Source organism: Amblyomma maculatum, chromosome 3 (assembly GCF_055883805.1).
Source record: "Amblyomma maculatum isolate TAMU_Amacu chromosome 3, ASM5588380v1, whole genome shotgun sequence".
NCBI classification, from domain to species: domain Eukaryota; kingdom Metazoa; phylum Arthropoda; class Arachnida; order Ixodida; family Ixodidae; genus Amblyomma; species Amblyomma maculatum.
In genome coordinates, this window is record NC_139346.1 from 177739665 (window position 1) to 177765612 (window position 25948).

The 25948-nt window shown below is 46.9% G+C and overlaps 1 protein-coding gene across 1 annotated transcript in view; it reads left to right on the top strand.

The window, feature by feature from the left end:
• The first annotated feature begins 3073 nt into the window (after positions 1 to 3073).
• LOC146197048 (protein gooseberry-like) overlaps positions 3074 to 25948 on the top strand; it is a 78360-nt gene continuing 55485 nt past the window's right edge. Inside the window, exon 1 of the mRNA XM_084596433.1 lies at positions 3074 to 3243. Coding sequence (XP_084452559.1) covers positions 3168 to 3243 — 76 coding nt within the window. The 5' untranslated portion in view covers positions 3074 to 3167. The remainder of the gene's footprint in view (positions 3244 to 25948) is intronic.

A 25948-nucleotide genomic window follows, 5' to 3' on the forward strand; every position in this document is an offset into this window, starting at 1 on the left:
ACAGCTATATGGTAGGAAGGCAGGACGCACTATGTTCACGCCATGGTCATCATCATCATCAGCAGCAGCAGCAGCAGCCTGATTATACCCACTGCAGGGCGAAGGCCACTCCCATATTTATCTAATTAACCCGGTTCTGTGCTAGCTGTATCCACTTGACCCCTGCGAACTTCTTAACCTCATCCGCCCACCTAACTTTCTGCCGCCCCCTGCTACGCTTTCCTTCCCTATACCATCCACGCCATGGTGGATGGTATAAACTTTATTAAATAAAACTTCGGACTCTCAACCAGGCCAATGTTTAACCCTATTTTGTATTTTTCGTACCAGCGCCCTTAATTTATCTCACCTTATCAAGCTCAGCAGATCTTTTCGTTTTTCCTTTTTTTCGTGGCGATTGCTGGAGTATAGGTTTTGTGGAAACGTATTGCGCTATGGACGCGAGGAAACCCTAAGCCATGTGCCTTCATCGAAGACCGTATATTTAAAGGCTCCAGTTCTCCAAAAAATCAAGCGTCGTTGATGTTGAGAGCGAGGAATTACGAGTTCTATATAGTTGGCACGCAACATGACGCCAGGAGACTGATTGGCCGGCGGGTTGATTGACGCCCGAAGCCACATGACATGACAGGAGGTGCCAACTTGGGCAGCTTGGAAATCCAACCATGCAGGGCTCAAGACATGGGTCCCAAACTCTACTATATATATATATATATATATATATATATATATATATATATATATATATATATATATATATATATATATATATATATATATATATATACATTGACGAAGCGGGCAGTGGCGCGGGGCGGAGCGCTCGCGCCAGGCCCGCTGGCCATTAAAACATATTTCATCGTCATGTCATCACGTCGCTCTGTTTCTGTTATGTCGCCGTGTTCCATCACTTGTAATGTCACCACGTAACATTTGGTTGGAGGTGCGGTTCATCCCCATCCTCGCCTTGCACCGTCGAAGCCAACCGTACGCCGGGTCCATCTGCCGAAAGCCTGTCGAGATCGCCGCCCAGCTCTGCCCCAGCCCTTTTTGCTCAGACCTGACCAGCCGCTGTCCCCAGCCTCGTCCCCAGCCCTGACCACAACACACGACGACCAGGAAGAGCTCAAAGCCGACCCTACCGACTCTACGACGAAGTGACCTCACGACCACTCGAGCGAAGACAGCACCCCCGCCCAAGCCGTTCGGCGTGTCCATGAGCCTTGGCCTTCGGCAAATGGTGAAGATTGGACTTGACGCTCCGATGCAAGCATTCATCCCATCTTCGCATTCACTGTGGTGTCCAGCGTTTCATGTCCTAATCCTGTGTCTGTGTTCATCGTCACTTCATGCAATGGATTTCTAGCAATCGATCGGGACGATCGCTCGGTGGCCCCGGGTAGTGCTACGAAGATGACGAAGCGGGCAGTGGCGCGGGGCGGAGCGCTCGCGCCAGGCCATTAAAACATATTTGATCGTCATGTCATCACGTCGCTCTGTTTCTGTTATGTCGCCGTGTTCCATCGCTTGTCATGCCACCACGTGACAATATGTTGAGAGGTCTCGACCTATATCACCTTACGAAACTATGCAAATATAAGTGCACGACATTAAAGAGGTCGACATCAAGGGATTAGTGAATGAGGAGTTGAGCCGACAGATGCCGCTATGGGCACTAAAAGACTGTTTTGGTTGAAATTTAAATCTAAAAAAAAAAAAAAAAAAATCTGTTAGGGAAGTTTGTTTGTGTTTTTTTTTTGTTTGTTTGTTTTCACGCGCCCAGCAGAGCCCTTTTGTTACAGGAGGTTAATTTCTATATTGAATCGCTACGCCATTCGCAACGTCGTAGTGAGCACGCCGAAAACAACCGCAGCAGTCGAGTCGCATTCAGGCCGCGTTCGGAACGTGCGAATGGTGCGACGAAAACGGCCGAGTCGTGTTCGGCGGAAATCGCTGGCTGCGGTCTCTCTCCGGCCGCATCAGCGCTCCTCCCGGGTGGGCATTCAATCTCTCTCCCTGAGCAGCACTGGGAAAGGTGCCACAACACACGCGGTCCGCCTCGCATCAGCACGGAACGAACCGCGTGGAAAAGGCCGGCACAGCTGCGCAACGTCTTCTCGTATCAGCGCTCCATCGGCAGCAAAATGGCCGCCGCCGCGCCTGACGTCGACCAAGTACCACGCACCAACTATCCCGACCGCCTCTATATAAAAAAAAAAAAAAAAAAAAAAAAAAAAAAAAAAAAAAAAAAGCGGGGCTGGTGCGTATGCGGGGGAGAGTCCAGGTGTGTAACTTTCGGCGCGAATGCAGCTGGGGGTGGTCCCATTGGGAGGGGGGGTAGAGAGGGGAAAAAGCAGAGTGAGGACCGCCTTCCTACCGAAAGCGCCGCCTTCCCACTCAGGCCGTCCCCTCCGCCCCCCCGAAGGGCCGCCGCAGCGCGCAGCGAGAGCCTCGCGAGCGCTCCTCAGAAGACGGCGAACCGTGCGCCCTCGGCCGTGCGCTTTCGCCAGCGCTCCTGCAGTGCCGTGCGCGTGAGTGTGTGCGTGTGTGATAGATGCGAGGGGTTTCGCGTCCGGCTTATCATCGGATCGCCACGGTGTCGCCTCGGGCAATTGGAGGACAACAGCAGAAAGAAGAAAGCCACAGTGGAGTGACCCTTCGCCAAGCAGCTGCATTTCCCTTGCACAGTGTCGCTGACAGGTGTGTCAGAAACGTGTTTTCGACTTTCGACATCTTCTAATTCATCCGAGATTCCCAGCTACCTTTGTCGCCCAGTCTTCGCGAAGAACGACTCCCGCTACTGCTTGCTACTACGCCCAGCACGAAAGCATTTGTGTTGTAACGGTACACACGAGGATAAGGGATCGCTCTGGCGGTGAGTCCATCACGGGCGCTGCGAAGAAGGCGTCATCATCAGCGCTCACCGTGCGAGTAGTCCGACGTGGTCGGTCCTGAGCTCGTTCTCGGCAAGTGGTGCGCGAGACGCAACGACGGTGCCCCTGCCCGGTTTCGGCCTTGTGCCCGCGGCGGCGGGCGACGGCACTTCGGCGCCTGTGCGCGGTGGACAGCCGGTGCTGTGCGGCAGCAGTGACGGCGCTGCCCTGGAGGGCAACTCGTTCCCGGCTCTGGGCGGAGCAGACTGGTCGTCGAGCGCGGGCCGCTGCTGGATGCAAGCGCCCCACTCGGCACCCAGCATGGCGCTCGGCACCATCCGGCCACTCTTCACCGGCTACCCCTTCCAGGGTAAGCGCAGTGACTGCTACGCTTTCTCCGTACGCTTCTTTTCGGGATGCTGTACCTGCAGATCAGCGATCTTAATCAAATCAGCACATAACCTCGGTGCGATATTGCAGTCAGCTTTTCATGTACTCGTGCAATCGTTCCGGGTCATCTGGAACGTTATAACAGTGTAGCTCGAGAGCAGATTGACGCGGTTTCAACGAATGGAAACCATCAGTATAGACACTACACAAGCTGCTAGAGGTGGCGAAGTGTATGTGGCGGACGAATGGAGGTCTGTTGTCTAATAATCCAAAGTTTCAGGCAGCCCAAGTGGTCATGGTCCCATTTTGCTCCTTTGAATCTCTCAGACATCGAGTCTTGTTTCTGCCACGCCACGATCTATAGGGCAGTGATCTATAGCCAGAGCGTTCTACGTATTTCCAAGTTCCGCGATTGAAGTAGTGACCGTGGATCCCACAAGGAACGATGAAACCATATAGCAATGCATTGTCTTCTGTTCCCGTTTGCACAATGCGCAGTTGCTTGAGCGTGTATACATTTTAGACATCCATTCTGATCTTTGCATCACGCTTATCACGCTTAGCTTGCTTGTCAACCAGCAGATGATTAGTACGTGGTTGAGTGCCGGACACTGGCCAAAACATCAGCTTCGCAGACAGGAGACAAACGGAAAGACACGTCGTTTCGTCACTTATTGGCGTTCATACGGCACCTTGCGCTACTATTCTGCAACTGCAACGAAGAATGGATGCTGGTACGTGGTGCTCCACACATTTAGCACGTTCGCGTTTGCACAGTGAAGTCACTTCACTGTGGACAGCGGTGACCGCTGTGAACTTCATGGAACTTCACTACGCAGTGGAAGCTTGAATGAGATGAACACACTCGGTTTCCCTTTAAACCTCCGAAGTATAGCTGCTATATGAACATATAGCGGTACCACATAAATTGATAACGCAAATCGTCACAGTGCACGAAGACGTTTTCCTCTTTATAAAATACTAAGCGCTCACATTCCAGCCACTGCAGCCCATACGTGATCCGCCACAAGCCCTTATTTTAATTATTCTTGGTGCGGGATAAAAGAGGAGTGAGGATGCAGGCATGAGCCTCGTATAGCCTTACTCCATGCATATATACATGAGAAGGTCCCGAGTATAAAGCGAATTAGGGTTGAAGAGCAGAGACATGCATTCTCCTGTTCAACGCGCGCACGTTGTATCGGATGATGATTATGCCCATGCATGTAACCTAAGAACTTTCAGCCACGTTCTGAAAATTGTGGTTCAACTGTCGTTAAATATAGGCAACCTGAATTATAGTTCACGCGTCGTTTATACATGCACAGGACTTTTCGAGAAACATCCCCATCGCGTGATTACGCCGTGACGTGCCACTCGTTAATAAATGAAGTGAGGTTTTGTTCTATCGTGTGTTTTGATATTGAGTACTATTTTTATATCTCCATTTCTTCTAAATAAGTCACGAGTCCTTTTTTCCCTTTAGTTCTGTTAGTATATTCTCAAGGCACTGTTGCCGCATTATGGTATCTACTTTTGGTATAGTATACTCTTATCTCTGGGTGTCCAATACATGCACCGTTCAAGCTGCATACTGTGACTCCGCGTTTCCAAAAATGCCCCAACAACATGGACTCGCCCCTTGCCGTAAGAAGTTATCAAAAAATAGCAGTTGAAACATAGGTTTACGTCAACAAATCGTAATACCGTTTTTCCAGAGCTATTAGAGCTGAATAGGATTTCTTGCCAGATGTAAATAGGCAATTTGCCCCAGCATAAAAATTTCTTGTGTTATTACTTGTAATATCAGGAGAAATGCTTCGTCACGTGTAGATGCGGCATTATTGATATTCTATACTGATGTTTCAGTTCTCCAAGCACCTACAGACAATATCATATTCAGTGTACAGTGATGAATATATTTCTATTTTTATTTGCACCCGCTGTCATTGTTAGTGCATTTGACAGAGTTGCAAAAAAATTCACTTGAGTCCTGAATTCAGGTCTGATTACTGTTAAACGTTTACGGCTATAAAATGGTTGCTTAATGAGCTTCCAACTGACCCACTTCGGACTTTCGACACACAGTACAGAAAATAATTGCCATATATATTTTGACGTTCTGAGCCGATGCAAGCATGCATGGAGCATATCCCACTTCCGAACAACCACAATATAACAAATACATTCACTCTCAGTGCGCAGACTGTCAATTTCATAAGCGCTTTTATAAACAGCAGAATTTAACAACACACTTCCCAAAGCACAGTATACTGCCGAGTGAAGTGCATAGACAAATTCATTGTGCAAAGAGTGTTGTTGAACATATTTCCCGCTCAAAAACGAAAGTATAAGAGTTCTCATGTGTCTGCATGACACCTTGCGGATGGCGTGCACTCGTGCGATTTTTTTTTTCATTTTTTTTTTTTCACAGCGACCTTGTAAAGTACAAAATGTGGCTAAGTATGCGTAACCAACAACCCCTCAAGTGAGGAATGCACTTCGACTTCTCTGGTTGTTCTTCGTGGCTTGTCGAGTCCTTTTGAGGAAAGAGATCCATCAAGCAACGAAAGTCGAGACTGTCACATTATTAGTGCATTCAGTTTTAATTGTGTCACTACGCATGCATTTAATCAGCATTGCAAGGTATAAGTTTACTTATGCGTATATCTGGTATCGCTTACCGGTATCGCTCAAGAGGAGAGTATACAACAGTTGCATCTTACCTGTACTCACCTATGCTGAAACGTGGAGGCTAACCAAGAGGGTTCTATTTAAGTTGAGGACAACGCAGAGGGCTATGGAACGAAAAATGGTAGGGGTAACATTAGGAGATAGGAAGCGTGCAGAGTGGGCCAGAGAAATAACTCAAGCTACCGGCATTCTAGTGGAAATTAAGAAGAAGAAATGGGCATGGGCAGGACATGTAGTGCGAAGAGAGGATAACCGATGGTCGCTTAGGGTAACAAACTGGATTCCAAGGGAAGGAAAGCGTAGCAGGGGGCGGCAGAACGTTAGGTACGGGCGGATGAGGTTAAGAAGTTCGCAGGGGTCAAGTGGATGCAGCTAGCACAGAACCGGGTTGATTGGAAAAATATGGGAGAGGCCTTCGCACCGCAGTGGGTATAGTCAGGCTGGTGATGATGCGTATATATTGCTGCTTCGTTTATTTTTCGGCCTATTTGGTGGTAATTTTGTTTTAAAACTGCATATAAACCGTATACGTTCTGCCTCCTTGTTGAAATAGGATTGCAGGCACATCAAGCTGCACAGGGGCCGCTTTCTATTGCAACCGCTCCCTTTGTTTTCAGGATGCTAAATAAATTGATTTCGTTCGGTATGACGCATTTTAGTTTCCCATGTGGATGGCGCCCACGTATCGTGCCATAACTATATAGTAACGACGGCGTTCTTTAGAATTTTCTGCGTGTGGTTCGAGCATATATATCGTGCACGCTCTGCAGTTTACTCCGGTAAGGCGAACAGAATTCGATGAGCACAGAGAACATATTGCATAGTGATCGCCGTGCGTCCATATAACAGCAATCCTTGTAAAAAGGAAGACTGAGTTCCCGAATCGAGCCAGCATATGAAGAGCAAATTTTCACGATGACAATGGAAATATTAGTATTATTAACTTAACAGTATTATGAACAGTATTATGAATAGTATTATGAATGATGTCCTTACAGAGCGCGTGTAAATATTACAGGTTTGCTTTAGTCAGGTTCGAATACTTTTTTTTTTTGGCAGCACGCTCCCATAAATGCAGACCGGTTCACCAGTAATGCCATCCAGAGAATCACCGCATACAATTGTAATACAGTGCGACAGACTAAACTCAAGGATGCGGGATCGAATCCCGACCTCGGCAGCCGCTTTTCGATGGAGGCGAAAAGCAAGGCGCCCGTGTGCTGTGCGATGTCAGTGCACGTTAAAGAACCCCAGGTGGTCGAAATTTCCGGAGTCCTCCACTACGGCGTCTCTCATAGCCTGAGTCGCTTTGGGACGTTAAACCCCACAAACCAACCAACCAACCTAAACTCGAGTCACAGGCGACGACACACGGGGAACCATTTTTGTTTTTTTTTTTCTTTACTTGCGGAAACTCGCAGTTCATGCTCCTGCTCGCTTCTATAACGTATACAGAAAGAAATCTGAAGGGTCACGAACGACCAGGAAGACATCATACGCCATTTCATTATACAATCTCAGATAATTTTAGCTGCGCGGGGTCTTCTTGCGTGAGTATCGCTATTTTTTATGATTGTTTTGTGTTGTATAACTTGGTTGCACAAACGTAACGTGGTTGCAACCGTCACGTTTGAGACAGGAAGCACGGCGTATAAACCTGCGCCTTTTTTTCATATAATCTGCGTGTTTATCGCCTGTGCTCGAACGTTCACAAAGCTATGCTAAGGGCTGCATAATGCATAGCACTACAAAGGCATGCATAAAGATCAGAGGCGAACGGTATGTATGCATGATGGATGATGACAATCAAAACTCATGTGGATCATGTCTGTTGCGGGTGCCGGTTATCCTCGACTAAGATACATGAAAGAGCCATCGTTTTGAAACAAAATTTGCAGTTTTGTAACTATATATTCTTTATTATAAGATTGTAACTAAAAGCGAGCCTCCCACTCGACCCAACAGAGTGGAAGGTCGTTGGGAAAAGGTGCGCGAGCCGAGCGGCAACATTCGGGCGCCCATCGCGAGCGTGACTCGCTGCGTGTACGCCCATCCAACGATTTCCTTTCATGACGCCGCCCCAACGGTCGCCCCACTCATAAAGTCATCACGACTGAAATTATTCTCAGCTATGAAGGGAATATATGGTGCCGTATACTATAGCCTGTAGCCTATACGCCAGTAAACTGGCTGCTTGCTCACGCCGTACGAATTAAGTATATGCTCAGTTGAGGGCTGCCGTTACTTTTGCAATCCCCGTTGTATTGTACCACATTCAGTGAATGAAGTGAATGGATGCCACTTCTTTTTTTTTTTTTCTCAATTGCGCAATGGGAGATTGGTTCTCCCTATGCGTTATAAAAGCCGTAAAACATATTCGAGCATCTGCTCTATCAGTCGACGCACTCCTTTTCTGTGTCCCGAGCGGTTGGGAGGAACTAATATGCGCACTTGCTGCACACCTTAATAGAGACTTTTGGTTAACTGCTGGCGCCTATCGCGGCCGTTACCGGTATACCGCGCCCCGTCAGCACAGCACGCGCTGACTAGTCCCTGCGTGCGGAGTCCACCGGAATTTGACAGGAACGTGGCGCCATCTGTCGCCCGCGGGGTGATCTGCGCATGCGTACTGACGCTCGCGTGGTAGCGGTAAGCGGTAGCGCTAAACTAAAAGTCTCTATTGCCATTGCGTTTCTTCGCGACTATTCGATGAAATCCCTTACGCCATTTTGCTATTGTATATCAGCTGCTTGCTCTGTCATGTCGTCCAGCTTTATAGTTATAGCGTATACAACTCCATAGCGTTGACACCCCGTCCACCTGAAAGTCAGACGTCGGTGTTATGAGCGAAAACTCAAAGGCAGTCCCATGACAGGCGGCAGTTGGCAAGTGACACGGCTGTGCACTGATTGGTCGTCGGGTTGTGTGACGTCACGAGACCACGTGACATTGCCGATTTGGCAAGCGCTGCTAACTCGGGCTAGGAAGGATCAGATCGCTACCCCTATATATATAGATAGGCCATGAAGTCACACTCGTGGGTCTTGGTTAAAGCGTGCTTTTCATTATATCGGGTGGTCTTTCACACAATGTGGTATCTGCGACTAATATGGTATCTTACGACTGTAAGTTAATGAGTACGCGCGGCATAATAGAGACACATTTAAAAGAATACTGATTCAGCGAGTAACAAAAAGTGCGCATGTGTGGATGAGCATCCGATAAGGGAGCCGGTAAACGGGAGGAGCCCATATGTTGTGGAATATGACGTGACCTCGAAAATTAAGGGTCCCGCAATTTTTTTTTTTTTTCTCTAAGAGGAGTTCGTGTTTCATTACGATCCTCACCATCTCAAATCTTCAACCAGTGGTGTAGATCTAAATAACCCTTTTCGTGATCGCGATCATCCGTAAAGAATTTCTTGAATTTTCCCAATTACAAAGCTCCTATAATGAAAATGCAGGCCTTACCCGTAACATGGAGCTCCCGGAGCTTGGCAAAAGACACCGCTTCATATATGTCGCATTAGGGTGCTTCGATACCGTCGTCTCCGGCGCTGGGCCTCCAGGCACCCTAGGTTGTACGCTGCTGCAGCTATTCATGAAGTGACACAATTTCTCCCTTCGTGCACCTTGCCCATCTGCTGAGCGTCGAAATACAGTTTGTCGTTGCGCCGAGAGTGGCATGACAGTTTACAAGCTTCCGAATTCGGTACCAAGAAAGGTGCCGGGTTTGGATTTCGCAGCTTCAGGTGCAGTTGTGATCGGAAAGCATGAGCCTGGTTTAATTCGAGGCTGCCGCGCTGAACAGTGCTTCTGTAACAAAACGTATCACGTACTTCGGAACATAACAACAACAACAAAAGATGGCTGTGGCTTAGCTTAGCCCCGCTATATGTCAGGATAGTATCGAAAGCGAGCCGTTCTTCTCGCATACGGGCATCTGAGGTCATTCCCTCTCTGCTTATCAGCCAACTGCCAGGTGACGACTTCTGGCTCGGAAGAGTTGATGTTCTCCTGGCTGTGCCGTCGTTGTACACAGGGCTTCACTTCTTGGCCTGTCGCATGGTGAATCACTTCCCGCATGAGCACCCCCTTGCCTCTCGTTGACCATTTTCATTCGGATGTAGAAATCTTCCAGTGGTATGGCATCGTCTCTGTACGTCGAACTCCGGGGTACACCGCCGTCACAACGTTCGAACGAACCTTCTGTCCAGCAACTCGCTGTTGTCGTTCGTTTCTACCAGGGTGGCAACAATATTGCTGTTGTTGCCCTCATAAAAATGGCGCATACCCACAAGGGGGATTGGCCATGGCCAGGCGGTGATTACAGTTGTTGTTATCACCCGTTTATTTATCTTCTCCTTGTTGTCAACTATCGTTGTTTCTCTGCAACAGTGACGAAACCGGTTGCTAGGCAACGGAACGCTCTTTCAGGCATCGGCGAAATGCTCAAAGGTATATCGTATACCTTCCGTTACAAAAACAAAATGATGAAATAATTCACGACAATCAATCGTCATTTTTAGTCGTCGTCTGGTGTGAATAGAATTTCTCCTGCACTGAAGAAATCAGGTCCATAATTAAATTTTCATCAAAAAGCTATTACATGAAAGTTGAAGTAAATCAGCTTCTATACGTAGATCCTCAGAAACACTCGCCAATCAAGAAATTTTCGATGTGTTAATTATCTCCGGTGTTCTGCTCTTATTTTCATATATACGCTTGGAGTGGCAAGCGCCGGAAACTCAACCCGCGCACAAGATTAACCCAATCTCGAGAGCAGTGATGTTCTTCAGGGACAAACTCTATGGAGGAAGCAGTCCATAGAGGGCGCAGGGACGACCAAATTCTCTAGACGGTGTCGGAACGACGCCATGCAGGGCGAGCTGCCAGGAAGCGCTTCTTTCCCCCTCACCCTCTGCGCCTCTAAACTTCGTGCCTCTGAAGCGGCGGCGCTCACGACGCTTCAGGTGAAAATAGTCCGCTTGTACCTTCCGAGAACTTCGTGAGTAAGGGTGCACATGACAGCCGGAAGTCTTTCTTCGGAAAAGAGTCTAATAAAACTTACGATGCTGCACGAAATACTCGCACGTGCCGCCAAGCTGTCTGCAACATAGATCTGCATCAGATAATATTGCATCTTCAGCTAAAGTCCGAGAAGAATAAAAGCTGTTTTTCAGATTTGTGCAAGCATCAGGCGTCAGCAGTCAAATGCGTAAACAGACAGATTGACCGCGCAACGACAGCAGGCAGCTACAGTTTTACGGAAGTGGAGAGTGCGTGGGTTCCATCCTCTCTCTCTCTCTCTCTCTCTCTCTCTCTCTCTCCCCCCCCCCCCCCCCCCCCCCCCCGAAGACAAGCTCACCCGGAATTCACCTATAGCGTTCTTGCAGAATATATACCCCCTTTCAGAGAGAGATAAGAGATTCTTGTTGTTGGGACGCGTACTGGGGGGAGGGGGAGGAAGTGGGGGGAACGTGTGGCCCGGTAACTGCCTTCTTTCCTTGACGTAGGGGTCACCTTAACTGCATGGGCTCCACCGCACCGAGACAGAAGTAAACCTTGGGCCTTTCGAGAAAAAAAAAAAAAAAATCTGGCTGCATGCCTGTTTGCGGGTGTTTTTTGCTGGTGTCACAAGATCATTCTCGAAGGATGGCTCCGTGCTTTTTATCATTGAGAACGACCGTTATGCCTTCTAATTTTCTACTTTTCTCCAACCATGTGCGGACCTCGGGGAGGGAGGTGTGGGCTAGAGGCCACGTCCACAATTAATCCTTCATGCGAATAATTTTGAGCAGAAAAACTATGCTTAAGCCTCTTTTTCTTTTTTTTCTTCTTTTTTTCACCAAGAAGCCTCCTCCAAGAGTGATAAATAAATACCCGCCTGACTGCAACTGCTTACACGTTATTCCAAGAGACTTCGTAAAGTCGTCGCTTCACTTGCCCTAGCCGTCTCTGATTACGCTCTTTTGGTGTCCACTTCAACGCTCTAACATACCAATGTTTACGGTATTTGCACAATTATCTCTGTGCGAAAGTATGTCCTAAAATATTAAAAATAGGAAAGCAACCATGCTATAGATGACACGAATGACGTGTCGTATACGAACCATCAGTGCCGAATAAAATCTGGAGCGGAGAGATGTGGCTTCCTGTATGCAGAGGTGCACGTCTTTGTAACTTTGGAACCAATAAACAATGAACGCCCTGAGTTGTCGCTCCGAGCTGCCCATATAGGTGAGATATTTTTCCGACATTGCTTCCGTGTTGTCGATCAGTGGTACCCATGCACATTGGTGCCGAGATTGGTGTGACATCGGTGCCAATAAATGGCGCCATCAAGGTACCTACATCAGTCCGGCATTTTGTGACATTAGCGCCAAACGTAGCACGGGGGGCGACAGACACCGTTATACTCCCGTTCGTTCGATGAAGAAGTTGAGCACCGGCGCACGAGTATGTGCGCGGCCGGAGTGTGGCCCCCTTTTCTTGGAGAGCGGAAAGACGCGGTCTCCGCCGCGGCTGCTGCGGTCGACGTTCATGTATGTACACACGCTCTCTCGCGCTAATCGAGTTAAGCGAATCACTCAGCCGGCGGAGGAGGGGGCAGCGGGCGGCGGCCGGCACTTTGAAAGGGATCCGCGCCGACGCTCCCACGGGGCCCGACGGACCAATTACTCCCGCCAATTACGGGTTCCCCCTCCTCCTCTTACACGGCTCGCGTGCTGCGTCTCCTGGTCGCGCGAGCCGGGTAGACGGCACCGCTGAAGAAGACGCCAGTCTGGCACACGACATCGTATTATATAGATTACGTACACGCAGGATGTCTCCAAAACGAGTCACCCCCCCTTTTAAACAGCGAATTTTCCACAACTGTCTTGAAGACTCGAGCAGCACTTCAATTGCTCACTGATAACTCTCTTCCCCCGCTACCAAGATCTGAACCCGCTGTGACCTTTTCCTCATGTGCATTTATTCATTATTAATTCGATAAGTGTCCTAACTTAAAGTGCTTCTGAATTCCCGAGGGACCTCTTCTGAGAGTTCAGCAGATAAAGGATAGTTAGGCAAATTGACACTACTGTACAGAAAATAACTGAAAAGATAGGGACGAACTCAAACGGGACATAAACTGAAACCTAAAGTGTTTTTTTGAAGATCATTTATCTAGATTATATTTCATTTCATCGGAATCGATCTCTTTCGGACCACGGATGATTGGATCATATTTGAACTATAGAACAAGCTAGAAATATTTTATAAGGAGAATATAAATATCAATCATCGCAAGCTGGTTAATCATTATCATCAAACTTAGTAATATAAAAAAATATAATATCGTCACTGACATCTCACTCATCGAAGCAAACGCATGTGTGCCTTTTGTGCGAGCGAATGTAGAAATGTATAATGGATCGAATGTATATATGCCGCGAGTCCGCGACTAACATTTATTTTTCCCCCATGACAACGAAGGCTTTATAGAGGAGACGTTGGTGGGGAGATGAAACAGAAAGCTAGGTGGCGCACCAAATATTGCTTCACGTGATCTAATTATAACCAATTGAATGAATGTGCTCGCAAATGATAATAGTACTAACTTTTACCTTGCAAAATGTGCGTGCGACCTATACTCATCCCGCGGCGTCATCTCTCTCTCTCTCTCTCTCTCTCTCTCTCTCTCTCTCTCTCTCTATATATATATATATATATATATATATATATATATATATATATATATATATATATATATATATATTATATATATATATATATATACGTGCGACATCAAGGCAAGGAAACTATAGGGGATGTTGTTATATATACTCTTTCTTAACCACATCGGGAGCATGGCGTCTTCCGCGTGCAAAACGTTCTTTCCATAGCAAACAGAGCGATCGCCATTTTTGAAGAGGGGGAGGGGGCGCCATCGGGCGCAGCGCCTTTTCCCTCCGGTGCTTCCGTGTAGTCCTAATGGGCAAACACAAATGTGCACGCATCAGGTCTTGTTTCTTTTGCCCACACGTCCGAGTAGCTGCCCAGTCCACGCCGGGGGCGTGGGAACGAGAGCGCGCTCATAGGAAGGCAATACTGCTATATGTCTCGTACAGAGAGCAGCAAGGAAGAGAGCGAGACGTTCATATCCCATGCTGCAAACACAGACGGTCGTTGAGAACGGTCACCGTCGCGGAGCTGAACCAGCTTCCGGTGAGAAAAGGAAGGACTCGCTCACACCGGTAAGGATGTCGCATGCAGCATGGCCGTCACCATCGCTGGCTCTCCCCTTATTTCGCGTGCTTACATATATGCATGAGTCGCGTTCGGTAATTTGTTCGCTTTATGTGGCATTCGAAATAAGCAGCTTTTTTTTTTTTTTTCGATACACCTGTTACGGAGACCCAGTTGCTATAGTTGAAAGAAGCCGAAATTTCGATATGAGCGGGTTCGAATCGGCAAGTATCTATAAGTACGCTGTTCTTACACCGACACTTATGCATGTCAGACAACCGTACATGAGTGTTAATGATGACTCAGTGCAGCATTCAGTGAAAACGGTGTAACAATATTTGTACGTTTGTGGAAGATAGACATTTAAGAACCCCGCAGGTGGTCGAAATTTCCGGAGTCCTCCACTATACGGCGTCTCTCATAGCCTGAGTCGCTTTGGGACGGTAAACTCCGCAAACCAACCAACCAACCAGACATTTAAACTGCATAAGATTGGTGCTCAGAAATTCCTCACAAACAGCGTGCAGTTTGGAAACATTGACGGCTATATGCTGGGCCATTCAGACTTGCGCTGAAAATTTCGTTGCGTCGAATATGCTTGTTCCATGGAATGAAGCGGCGCTGACGCAAACCCAAATGCGTTCTTGTATCCGTGTATATACACGCGCGCCGAGAACAGTCGCTCGGAGCATCGATCGTCTTATGTCATTGCTAACAGGTCACGTGTCACTCGCATTGCAGCCTACTTCACATTACTCTGTTTGGCACAAGTTGTTCACGTCAATTTGCCTTCCAGTTCAGGTAACTTTGAAGCAGCTTTGCAATCATTCCAATAAAGTTTGGTGATCTGCGATCGGCGATCGGCGAAATTATCGGCAATCACCGATAATTTCGGTGATCGCCGTCTATACCTATACATACGTGCACGCTTTTTCAGAATGGTTGCGTACATATACCGCACTTATAGTTGTGTGAACACCGTATCGCATTCCGACGGCCAGCGGGAGGGCTCAGTACTGGTGCTGAATGCAATTATCAATTATCAGGAAGAGTGCAATTATCAGGATAGAGCGACGGAAATATCAACAATTAGGTTTACAAATGTACGCACAGAAAGCAGGGGTGGAAGCGCTGCTCTAATAGCTCCATCCTGCTCCAAACTGCTCCAAAATGCAATATTGTTCCAAAACTGCTCCAAACTGGCTGCCTTGAATTTCTGCCATTAAATTTAGCAGAAGGAAGCATGAAGCAAAATAAATATTTGTTCGCAAGTAAATTTAGTATGAGCCACGTACAGGTGATCGGAGATAGTTAACTGCAAAAAAAAAAAAAAAAAAAATGCGCTATGCATGTGACGTAGAACCTCCTTCCAGGCTTTTGAATCGCCAGTGGAGAGAGTAGCGAGAGTAGCAAAAGAAGCAGATAGCGTAAACTACCGCGAGCCGTTAGGAAACTTGTCCGGCTGAAAAAAATATATATCTTTGATTTTACTATGAAAACAAGCCAATACTCCAACATCGAGCTCCTTTATCCCTGATAAGCATGTCAGGCCGTCTGACAAAATCATACTTGAAGCGTTATGGGTTGAAAGGCCATAGTTCTGAGTCACTATAGGAAGCTTCTCAAGAGTATATTGGAAAGGCATACGACCTATACTGCTATACAGTGAAGTAAAGCTGAATGCTGATATACCCTTCAGTGCCATTTGTCTATGTCCAAAAGCTGCTCCAAAATTCTCGAGCCGCTTCCATTCGTGCAGACCTCCTCCATGTTTACAAACAAACATGGCGATCGATGTGGCGCTGAAGTCATCTGCGATCCTACGGTAGGCAAAAACTATCGGAGCGGCACTGGCGCCAAGCATATCAAGCCGCGTTATTATGTTTTGAAGGCGCCTTTTTGGCAGACCAAATAACCAAACCTCAGGAATTTATCAGATAAGGCCAGACATAAGATAAAAAAGGATCATGCAATACCCCATATTTGGGGGCTTTGAGCTGTATTCTAAAGAAAATAGGTATATATGTCCACAAGATATTGAGCGGAAATGTCACGCCCATTCATTTGGACTCCAAATTAGTATTACTGCTCAAGCGCATCAAAGTGGTAGACTCAACATCTGAATCCATCAAGTCAATTTAAGTAAATGCATTAGGTCAGACTAGGTGTTCAGTTATGAAGTGCACCAGCAAGCGTTCTGCTGGCCTTTTAAAAGTGGTTGTAAGGTCAGCCTGTATTATATATATATATATATATATATATATATATATATATATATATATATATATATATATTGTAGTGTGGTAATCTTCATCGTCATAGCCACTGACATGCGTCGCGTGCTGCCGCTCTCAAGAACGAAGAAGTTGGTCGTTGTCTGTGTGATTCGCGCTACGCCTTACGCCCCACTGCGAGTTCATCCCGAGCAGCTGGATCCATCTGCGTCGACTGAATAAACACACCCCTACAATATATATATATATATATATATATATATATATATATATATATATATATATATATATATATATATATATATATATATATATATATATATATCACATGCATTGGCAGTTTGTCCTGTCAGAGATGAGTGTGAAGTTGGAAAGGCGTTGAACGTGCATAAAAAGGAATCAAATTGTAGATTTTGTAGTTCAGAAAACGAAGACGGCAATTATCAACGGCGTTTACCTTAGAAACGCTCCTCAAAACATAATTCAAATGCTCCAAAAGTCTCGTTTCGTTGATCCAAAACCGTTGCTCCAAAAGGTTTTATTTCAGCTCCCAAAGCACGCTCCATAATTCTCGAGCCTGCTTTCACCCCTGAGAAAGTTCTGACCGGAGCTACTTGCGTGGGCCAGACAGAAATTAGTGTTCGCAGGAAACAAACAAAATAAAAACTTTGCCCAACCCCTATACCGCCTAATATAAGACACAAAGGGTTCGTCTGCATAAGTCAGGAAGAACACTATATATATAGTTTCTAACTAAATGGCACATGATAGTCAACTGTGTACAAAAGAGCGGCAATTCTTTAAATTAGAATGGAAGCAGTATCATATAATTCTTTCAGAACTGTTTCTAAGCGAGTAAGGTGCGTAGTATCGCAAGCCGCTAGCGACAATGCGAACTTCTGATGTACTCGTAGCGCCATCCAGGAGCAAAAGTAGCAGCAGGACGATAGATAGATAGATGGATTTATTGAAAGGAAAAGGCAGAGAGGTTGGCCCGAATAATTCAAATCTGGTCTGCTGCTCTGCACAGGGGAAGGAGAAGGAGAGAAGAAAGAAGATCATGATGGGTGACGATGTGGGAGAAGGCATATGAAATATATATACAGACACAGCAGCTTGCTTTACAAGCGCGAATCAAGTCCGCTGGTGCTCAAATAACGGCAAAGAGCACGCACTGCCTGGACGCCCTTCCCCCTGTCCTGCCAAGCGCCCAGCAGCATGCAGTTCCTTCGATAGAGGCCTCTTGTCTAAACGCTTCGAGGAAGCAGCTAGCACATTTCTTTCGTTCGCATACTCTGGGCGCACCAATAATACATGGTCCACAGTCTCTGGGATGCCACAGTGCCTGGGATGCAGCAGGACGAGGCACCGTGACGAACATGCTGAGAGGTAAATAATCGCTAAACGGCATAAAATGTCTGCTTGCATCGGCTGCTGCCGTATCATCGTCCAAGCCCTACCGGTCACTCAGTGAGAGTGCATGCACAAACTGCACAGCGCATGCGCTCATAGTAACATCACAATGCGTGGGACAGTGAACGCGTGCACTGGTGTATGGTACCTCGTCATGCTTCTCAATGTGAACAAAATTCGGTTACTGCAAGATCTGTCGTATACAGAACATGTCGAACCTCTCTTTGAGAAATATACTAATCTTCTGAATACTCGGCAAATAAACCAAAGAATATTCAAGCAATTTTATTTCCTTCTAGAAGACATCGCAAGACATTCATTGAAATAAAAAAAATAAACTTGGAACAGTGTTAACCAGTACATATGCACCGATCAGACGTATTTCGTTGCTCCTTTTCTCCCAAAACAATTAATACGCGATTGGAGCAAATTGCAGGCACAGCTTGTATTATGTGTAATAATATTTTCTTTTCTATTTTATAACGGCCATATTAGTTACGTGGTGCTGTGAATTTTTTCTTTTTCAGTTTTGTTTTGCCTTTGCTGATGCGGCCATTCCCCTTTGTATGTTTGTGCGATGTTGACTTGTTTCCGAGGCTGACACTGCTTAGGTCATGTTTTGTTTTATGTACCTGCCCCCACTGCCGCCTGGCGCTGTAGATAAATTAAATAAATAACACGTCGCCGAGACGTGTGGAAATTTTCCAGGTCCCGAACTAATTGTGGCGATAAAACGTTTCAATGTATACCGCCTATCCAAAATTCCAGTTAGTAAGTCACAATAGAGGCATATCAATTCTGAACTTAACTCGGTCAGAATTCAAATTGCCCGTGAAATGTTACCGCTAATCGATACGTTCTACCGCTGCTAGATTTTGCTGCCTACTTTTTTTATTTATTTTTTTTTTTGAAGAAATTGTCTATTTGCTCTTCGTGATACATTTTTGCTTTTCTGTATTGTATTCATTATCTGTCACCCTGGGAAGGTGCTGCAAAAAAAGTGTGTATGCCTTCCGCTGATGTTACTTTTGCAGGGGTCGAGATCCGCTCAAGCAGCTTGTATGCAGTTTTTGTCTCGGCTTCGATCCTCCATTCGTAAGAAAGAATTAATTAATTGATTATTAACATTATGCACACAGCATCTATAAAGCGAGGCATAGAGAAGCAACAGTGGATTGAGAATTATTGGTCAAGTGCGCCGATGTCAAGGCTTCTTCAAAACAACAGCAGCGGTGTCTGGTGCATGCATGCTGTAACTATATTTCTTGGCGTGAAAAAGCACTCGAGATGCATGTCTGCTTTAAATTTTCTCAAACTCGATTCTACGCGTTCCTCGAAGTAACAAACACAGGTAAGCCTGCTGTTGTTCCGAGTAGCGAATTTCATTCCTATTCAAGGAGAGAGAAAGCCTCGAAGGAATGCTCACATCTGCCGACGCATAAGGTAAAGGAGAAGGGAAGAAAGAAATAGGCGTGCATGTGGAAGGGAGGCCATGATGTCGTAATTACAATGAACAGTTACACACACACGTCGACGCTTAATGTGTCGTGCACAGCGCTATCGGCGTAACACATCGACACAAGATACACGACACGTACAAACGCTGCGGGAGAGAGCTCATCTCGCAGTAAAGTCGACAAAGCCGAGTTTAGCATCGTGAATTGGGACCTAAATTACGTAGACACGCCAGCAAAACAGCGACGCAAGTCCACGAAATACCTGTCTATAGCTGCAACTGCATCACCGAAAGCCCCCAACATAGCAAGCTGCGCGGCTCCCAGAGACGGGCCTCTCTCCTTGGCCGCCGGCGGACCTTGGCGCGTCGTCGTGTGCGCGCATCACTCTTGTCGAGAGAGACGGACAGCGGCTTCTTGGGCAGGAGGACTGGCTGCGGCCAATCGGTTTGCACGCCAGCAGGCCTCCGCGCTGCCCGGTGTGACTGCCCAAGGCCTGTCCCGCGCGAGCGGCCACCCGTCGCTGCTCGTCATCGCGTTCCACCGCGCGATGCGACGCCTAGCGCGCTTTTGTGTCGCTGCCGCCATGTCCCCCCTCGCGTGCGCGTGTGTGGTCAGCGGCGTCGTTCAATGTCACGTGCCACGACGGGAGTGCAGCGATGAGGCGACGTCGCTGGCGCGATTGGCGTCTGCAGACGCGGTGAAGGCCGACGCGGCGTGCGCGGACAGTTCGATGCATCGGCATAGAGCCTCCTCGCTGTCGCGGGAAGTACGAGGAGAACGTTGCGACACGCCTGGGCACAGGAAGCAAGAACAGAGGAGCGATGAATGGTGCTTCGATATGATGGGAGGCGGATATCAGGGAGCTATATACGCATGTAATGGGCCTGCCATGCGCATACATCTAGGAGCACTATAAGGAACGCCTATTACTTAGCTGGCAATCATTTGTCGAGCTTTTCACTGCGATTTGTCGACGTCTACAGACACCGTGCGCGGTACCTTCTAACATTAAATTAAAGGATCAATACTATATACAGCAGTTCCCTAGCTCTATAGTTCCAAAAGATTGTATTCATGACATTTTCACAGAGTCTGAGCATGAAATGTGGTCCGTAAGGTGTGTTTCAGTCTGCTTAGTGCTTATATTGAGTAAATTCAACATTTTTGTCCTGTTCTCCTTTTTTGTCCTTTTTGTCCTTACTCCTGTTCTCCTGTTCTCTGATCACATCCAGTGACGACCAGCCAGTCATGCCAGCCACCACATATCCAATGGCATGCCCGTGATGTTCCCCTCAACGCCCACGCCAGATATTCCGAGTAACAGAACGTTTAACAACTATGCATCGTGTTAATACCTTATGTTACCTTATTGTCAATGGGTAATGAACGGTAATTACACGACCGTGATTTAGGTTCATCATGGAGAGGAGGAGGGAAAAAACTTTAATGAAACGCAGTATTAAGCGTCGAGAATGTCCTGGGTAAGGGTAACCAAAGACAACTTATCTTTCAGCTGGTCGGAGGCTAACCAAGCCCACCACGTTGGGGGAGAAGGGTATGGAGAGTAGGGGATTGAATTGAAGTTCAGTTCAGTTCAGGCGTTCAGTCGTGTCCGACTCTTCGTGACCCTATGGACCATGTCACGCCACGCTTTCCGGTCTCTCACTATCTTCTTAACATCACATAGCTTCATCTGCAATGCCTCGAGAATGCCATCTAACCATCGCGTTCGCTACCTACCCCTTCTCCGGCGACCCTCAACCTTTCCCAACATCAAATCTTTCTCCAGCGACTCCTCTCTTCTCATCAGATGACCAAAGTAGCTGAGCTTTAACTTTAGAATTTGACCCTCCAATGAGCAGTCAGGGTTTATGGTCGACAATATCGACTGATTTGATCTTCTGGCAGTCCAAGGAACTCTTAAGAGTCTTCGCCAGCACCACAATTCAAACGCGTCAATTCTTCGGCGGTCAGCCTTTTTCACAGTCCAACTCTCGCATCCATACATCACAACTGGAAAGACCATAGCACGGGTTATACGGATCTTGGTTGGCAGACTAATATCTCTGCTCTTTACTAGGCGGTCAAGGCTAACCATTGCTCTCTTTCCCAGAAGCAGGCGTCTCCTAATTTCATGGCTGCAGTCTCCTTCCGAGGTAATCTTGGCGCCCAAGAACAGAAAATCTGTCACAGCTTCCACTTCTTGTCCATTGATGCTCCGGGACTTGATAGGGCATGCCAGCCACCACATATCCAATGGCATGCTGGAAAACACACAGTGGAAAACATACACATGCAATATAGAAACGATCGGGCAGGAGTATAATGAGTGTATTTAGTTGTATGCTTATAGTTACAGACTCGAAATCAGCGATTAGAAACTTTGACGCGGGCCGCATTTTGGCCATAGCAGCAAGAGTGTTGGCCAGTGGTCCACCACCGGCAGAGCAGGTCGCGCTCATTTGGACACCGGCGCACCAGGGGTTGAGGGGGAGCGAGAAAGCGCACGTACTGGCCCGAGGATTAGCTACATTCCGGGATCCCAGTGACGACTTATGCGCAACCCCGTACCCTTTGCGCGATGAGGAGCCCCTACAGTTCGACGATGACCTTAACACCTACCAAGATATCTTAAATCATTACAAATAGGCAGATCAGTACTACCAAAAGCGTGTAAGCAACTCACCAAAAGCGAGGAGGTTATGTGGCGTAAGCTACAGGCTGGTATTCCCGAACCCCCAGCTTTACAGCAAGTGGCACCCGGAAATTTTTAGCCCCAGGTGCAAACGTTGCGATGGCATAGCGGACATGATCCATATGATATGGACGTGTCCTAGATTTGGAGAACCTGACCGAACAGATGAGTCCTGGGAGGCACTACTTCTCAAGCAGGACGAAAAAGGGCAACGAGAAGTCATCCGTCTTGCTCTGGCCGCTGCTCAGATCCAAGGGATCCAGGTCGACGGCTGAGGGGGAGGACATAGTTGGGACAGAACTTCGCCTCGGATCCTCACCAACCTTTTGACGGGTGCAATAAATGTTATTTCTCTCTCTCTCTCGAAGAAGAAGAAGAAGAAGAAGAAGAAGAAGAAGAAGAAGAAGAAGAAGAAGAAGAAGAAGAAGAAGAAGAAGAAGAAGAATGCGTATTTGCCTGGTAGTGAGGGATTTGTCCGGTAGAGGAAGTGTGCGAAGGGTTTCTTTAATGTTTTCGCAGTGAAAGTTGGTTTCTTCTTCTTATTATTATTATTTTTATTTTTTGTGAAGAAGACGACATTGGATGATCGTGACGAACACGTGGAAGTTCGTCATCATCCTCCGATGTCGTCTTCGAGCCTTTAACATCCAGCAACTCACCCAAGTGCAGCCTGATTTTTAATAGAGCATGAGCACACATGCATGTCGACCATCATATCAACAAACAGACGCTTTTATTTCAGAGAAAAGTTCTGGATTAATGATCAGATGTTGAAGGTGTTGCGAGCGAAATATCTCGGGCACAGCTGGTTGTCTGCATCATGCGACCACATGACATGGCCTTGGTATCTCCTTTCAGACGGGAGGGCGAAACGCCAAACAGCCACCCAGGACCCTTATTCTGACTGAGATACGTTGCCCTATATGGCCACGCAGGCACATTTATACACCTTGGTTGAGCATGGTTTTATATCTATATGTTGGTGCCATTCCGCCTGCAACTGCATGCAGATGAGTGTGTGCGATATACTAGAGCAACATATCAAGAGGTTAGAAATTCGGCGAGGCGGAAAGTATATATATATGTGCGCGAACAAGGAGCCGCATTCCATTTAAAGGCGGACCCCCCCCCCCCCCTTCATTTTTAATCTAAGTAATGCCCATCAATGATAATCGTAGTTGGTTTGAACCGCCGTTTCGTGCGATTGTCTGCGTGGTTGTGAAATGGCGCTTTCTTGTTTATTTTTGTTGATGTCTTTAACTCCTCCATGTGTTCGAATTCGGGCTTGCACGTGCAAGTGCCTGCGTGTGCCAGCTTATGGGACTGACTTGCGCATGGAAGAAAAGAACAAAGTAACAGGGCTAGAGAATGACTCGTGAAAAACGTATTAAAGACGCCGTGAACTGTTCCTGATCACAGCAAAATCAGGTCAACGTATCAGATTTGCCGTCCAGATCGATGTCTTCCTACAGACGTCTATCGAGTCCTCGACATCAATAACGCCTAAGCGCTGCCTTATACAGCGACCTATCTGCTCTGTTGGGCGCGTCCGTGATAGATTGAATTCAATAGCTCACACCGGCTGGCGTCGGTTAGCTGGCCAGTATATATAGCACGCACGCCATCCTAGACTAAATTCTAAATTGCCTTTTTTATTATTAAATCAAAACTCCACACATGCTTCGGCTGGCTCGCTATGTTGCTTATGGATGCACTTCGTGCTTTAGGGTGGGCGTGCATCAGCGTCTATTTGAAGGAGACCGACAATATACGGCCTCAATATCGTCTTCGCGTTCCTTTAAATATATCGTCCTGCGGCTGCTACGCTTGAAGAGCAATAAGGCATTATACGGTGATCTAGAACAAATGTGCCCAGGTGGGCTTGATAAATCCGATAACGTGTTGCTTTTTTTTACACGGTGTACATTCGGTTCGCTGTTGGAAAACAATTTCAATTCATCTCTCTGAACGAGGGCATCCTGATCTGCTTCCTTCATAGTAACCCAACTGCAAGCGCAACTATGCGCTATGCTGGACAGCTAGAGGAATTTATGAATGGACTTGCAGCTTCCCTCACTTGATTATTCATTTTACCACTTTATTCCTGCAAAAGGCCCAGTTGTTTCCCTCAGGGGTTGTACCGAAGTGGCAGAAACTGCCACAGTTCGTGGACGCTTGTGTGCGAGTGACGCGAACTCATTTGCTTTTTGTATTTTGTAAATAACGTACAAAGCTCCCCCTGTTCTTTCTTGCTTTCGTTCCCCTCTGTACTTCTCGATATCCTCTCCCTATCCCTTTTCTTTCCTCCGGCCGCAGCTTGGAGGCCTGATATATATATCAGGTACCAAAATGCCGCGGCTAGCAACATTCTTTTCCTTCCATTTTTGTGTATGTTAATTTTTTTTTTTTAATTAAATCACTACGATCCTGGTCTGCTCTTTTGAGATGAGAATTGAACTCGCAGGGACACTTGGCACCTCGAGTCAGAAGCGGTCACTCCTATATTCCGTGCGGGCACGTTGGTGCTCGTTTAAAGCGGGGCTTTGTGTCGCTCCATGCCGACTATATCGTGGTGTATATGTCTCGCGAGGTGATCTATGTCAAATCAAGCAAAACCATGGAAAGTCAAGATAAACTATGCGAAGCCAGAGCTAACCGTGCTGCCACACGATAATTGGCGATTAGCCTCACTCCGGGTCATTTTTAATGAATTGAATGCAGAATAACTTGCCGTCGTGGTGCAGTTACGGCGCTTGACTGCTGTGCCCGGGATTGAATTCCAACCGCGGCGGCCACTTTCCGAAGGAGGCGATAAGCAAGGCGTCAATGTTCTGTGCGATGTCGGTGCACGCTAAAAAACCCCAGGCGGTCGAAATATCCGGAGCCCTCCACTACGGCGTCTATCATAGCATGAGTCGCTTTGGGGGGTGAAACGCCATAAACTAAATCAAACCAAGCAGAAGTAATTGTGCGTTTAGATAACGTTTTTTTTAGATTCGTACAATTGATCGGTTGCACAACGCATCAACATTAACACTATAGGTAAAATTCATACTGGGTATGTGAAGCGAGACAAGGAAAGAAGTACATGAGCACAGGGCAATGTCATAACAATTTTATGATGTAGTTATTGCACAAAGGGATTGCCTCAAGGCGATGCATAATCTCCAATTTGGCGCGCAGGCGTTGACGTTGTGTTTTCGGCCCCACTCAAACTATCAGTTCTATGCAAGAAAACTAACCCGTGCTATAGCAAAAAGAAAAAATCGTGCATGCTTAGACACCAGAATCGGTTTGTCACTTGCGACGAAGGTGTTGTATATCGCGTTCCGTTGTCCTGAGGAAGCGAATACATTGGACAAACCGGCAGGTGTATAAATACCAGAAAGAACACAACAAGAATGTAAATGATGGTGGCCAGGGCCATCTTAGCACGCACTGTCGTAATTGTGGCGAGAGTCTACACGTCGCCGCAGAAACCCTTGCGTGCCTGCGTTCCAAAAAAGCACAATCGTTGCTCGACACAATGATCAGTGTGTCAGGGAGATAATTGAGGTGGTAAACATAGCTCGGACAGAGGCAAGGTGTGTAAGCATGCCATCAGTCGCACTAACCAAGAAAGAGCTGAAGTTTCTGGATCGATGGTGATTAGGGGCCTTGTCCCTATCGCCTATGCCTTTCATGCTGATGCTTTTCCTGCTCTTTCCTGTTGAAGCTTCAAATGTGTATAAATGCGTGGCATATCAGAGAAATAAATAGTTGGAAGTCAGCGCTCTTTTCACTCTGTCTGTCGTCGTCCCTTCTTGTGGTTCGCGCTGCAATACAAGTTAGATATAAGCAACCCGTTCTGGTAAACACGAGGTTGAGACGGTTATTGACCACAGAAATAAAAGGGTATACCATTATCTCAGGAAATCCTCATCCTCAAGAAAAATGAGTTCTTCTGACTAGTAATTAATAA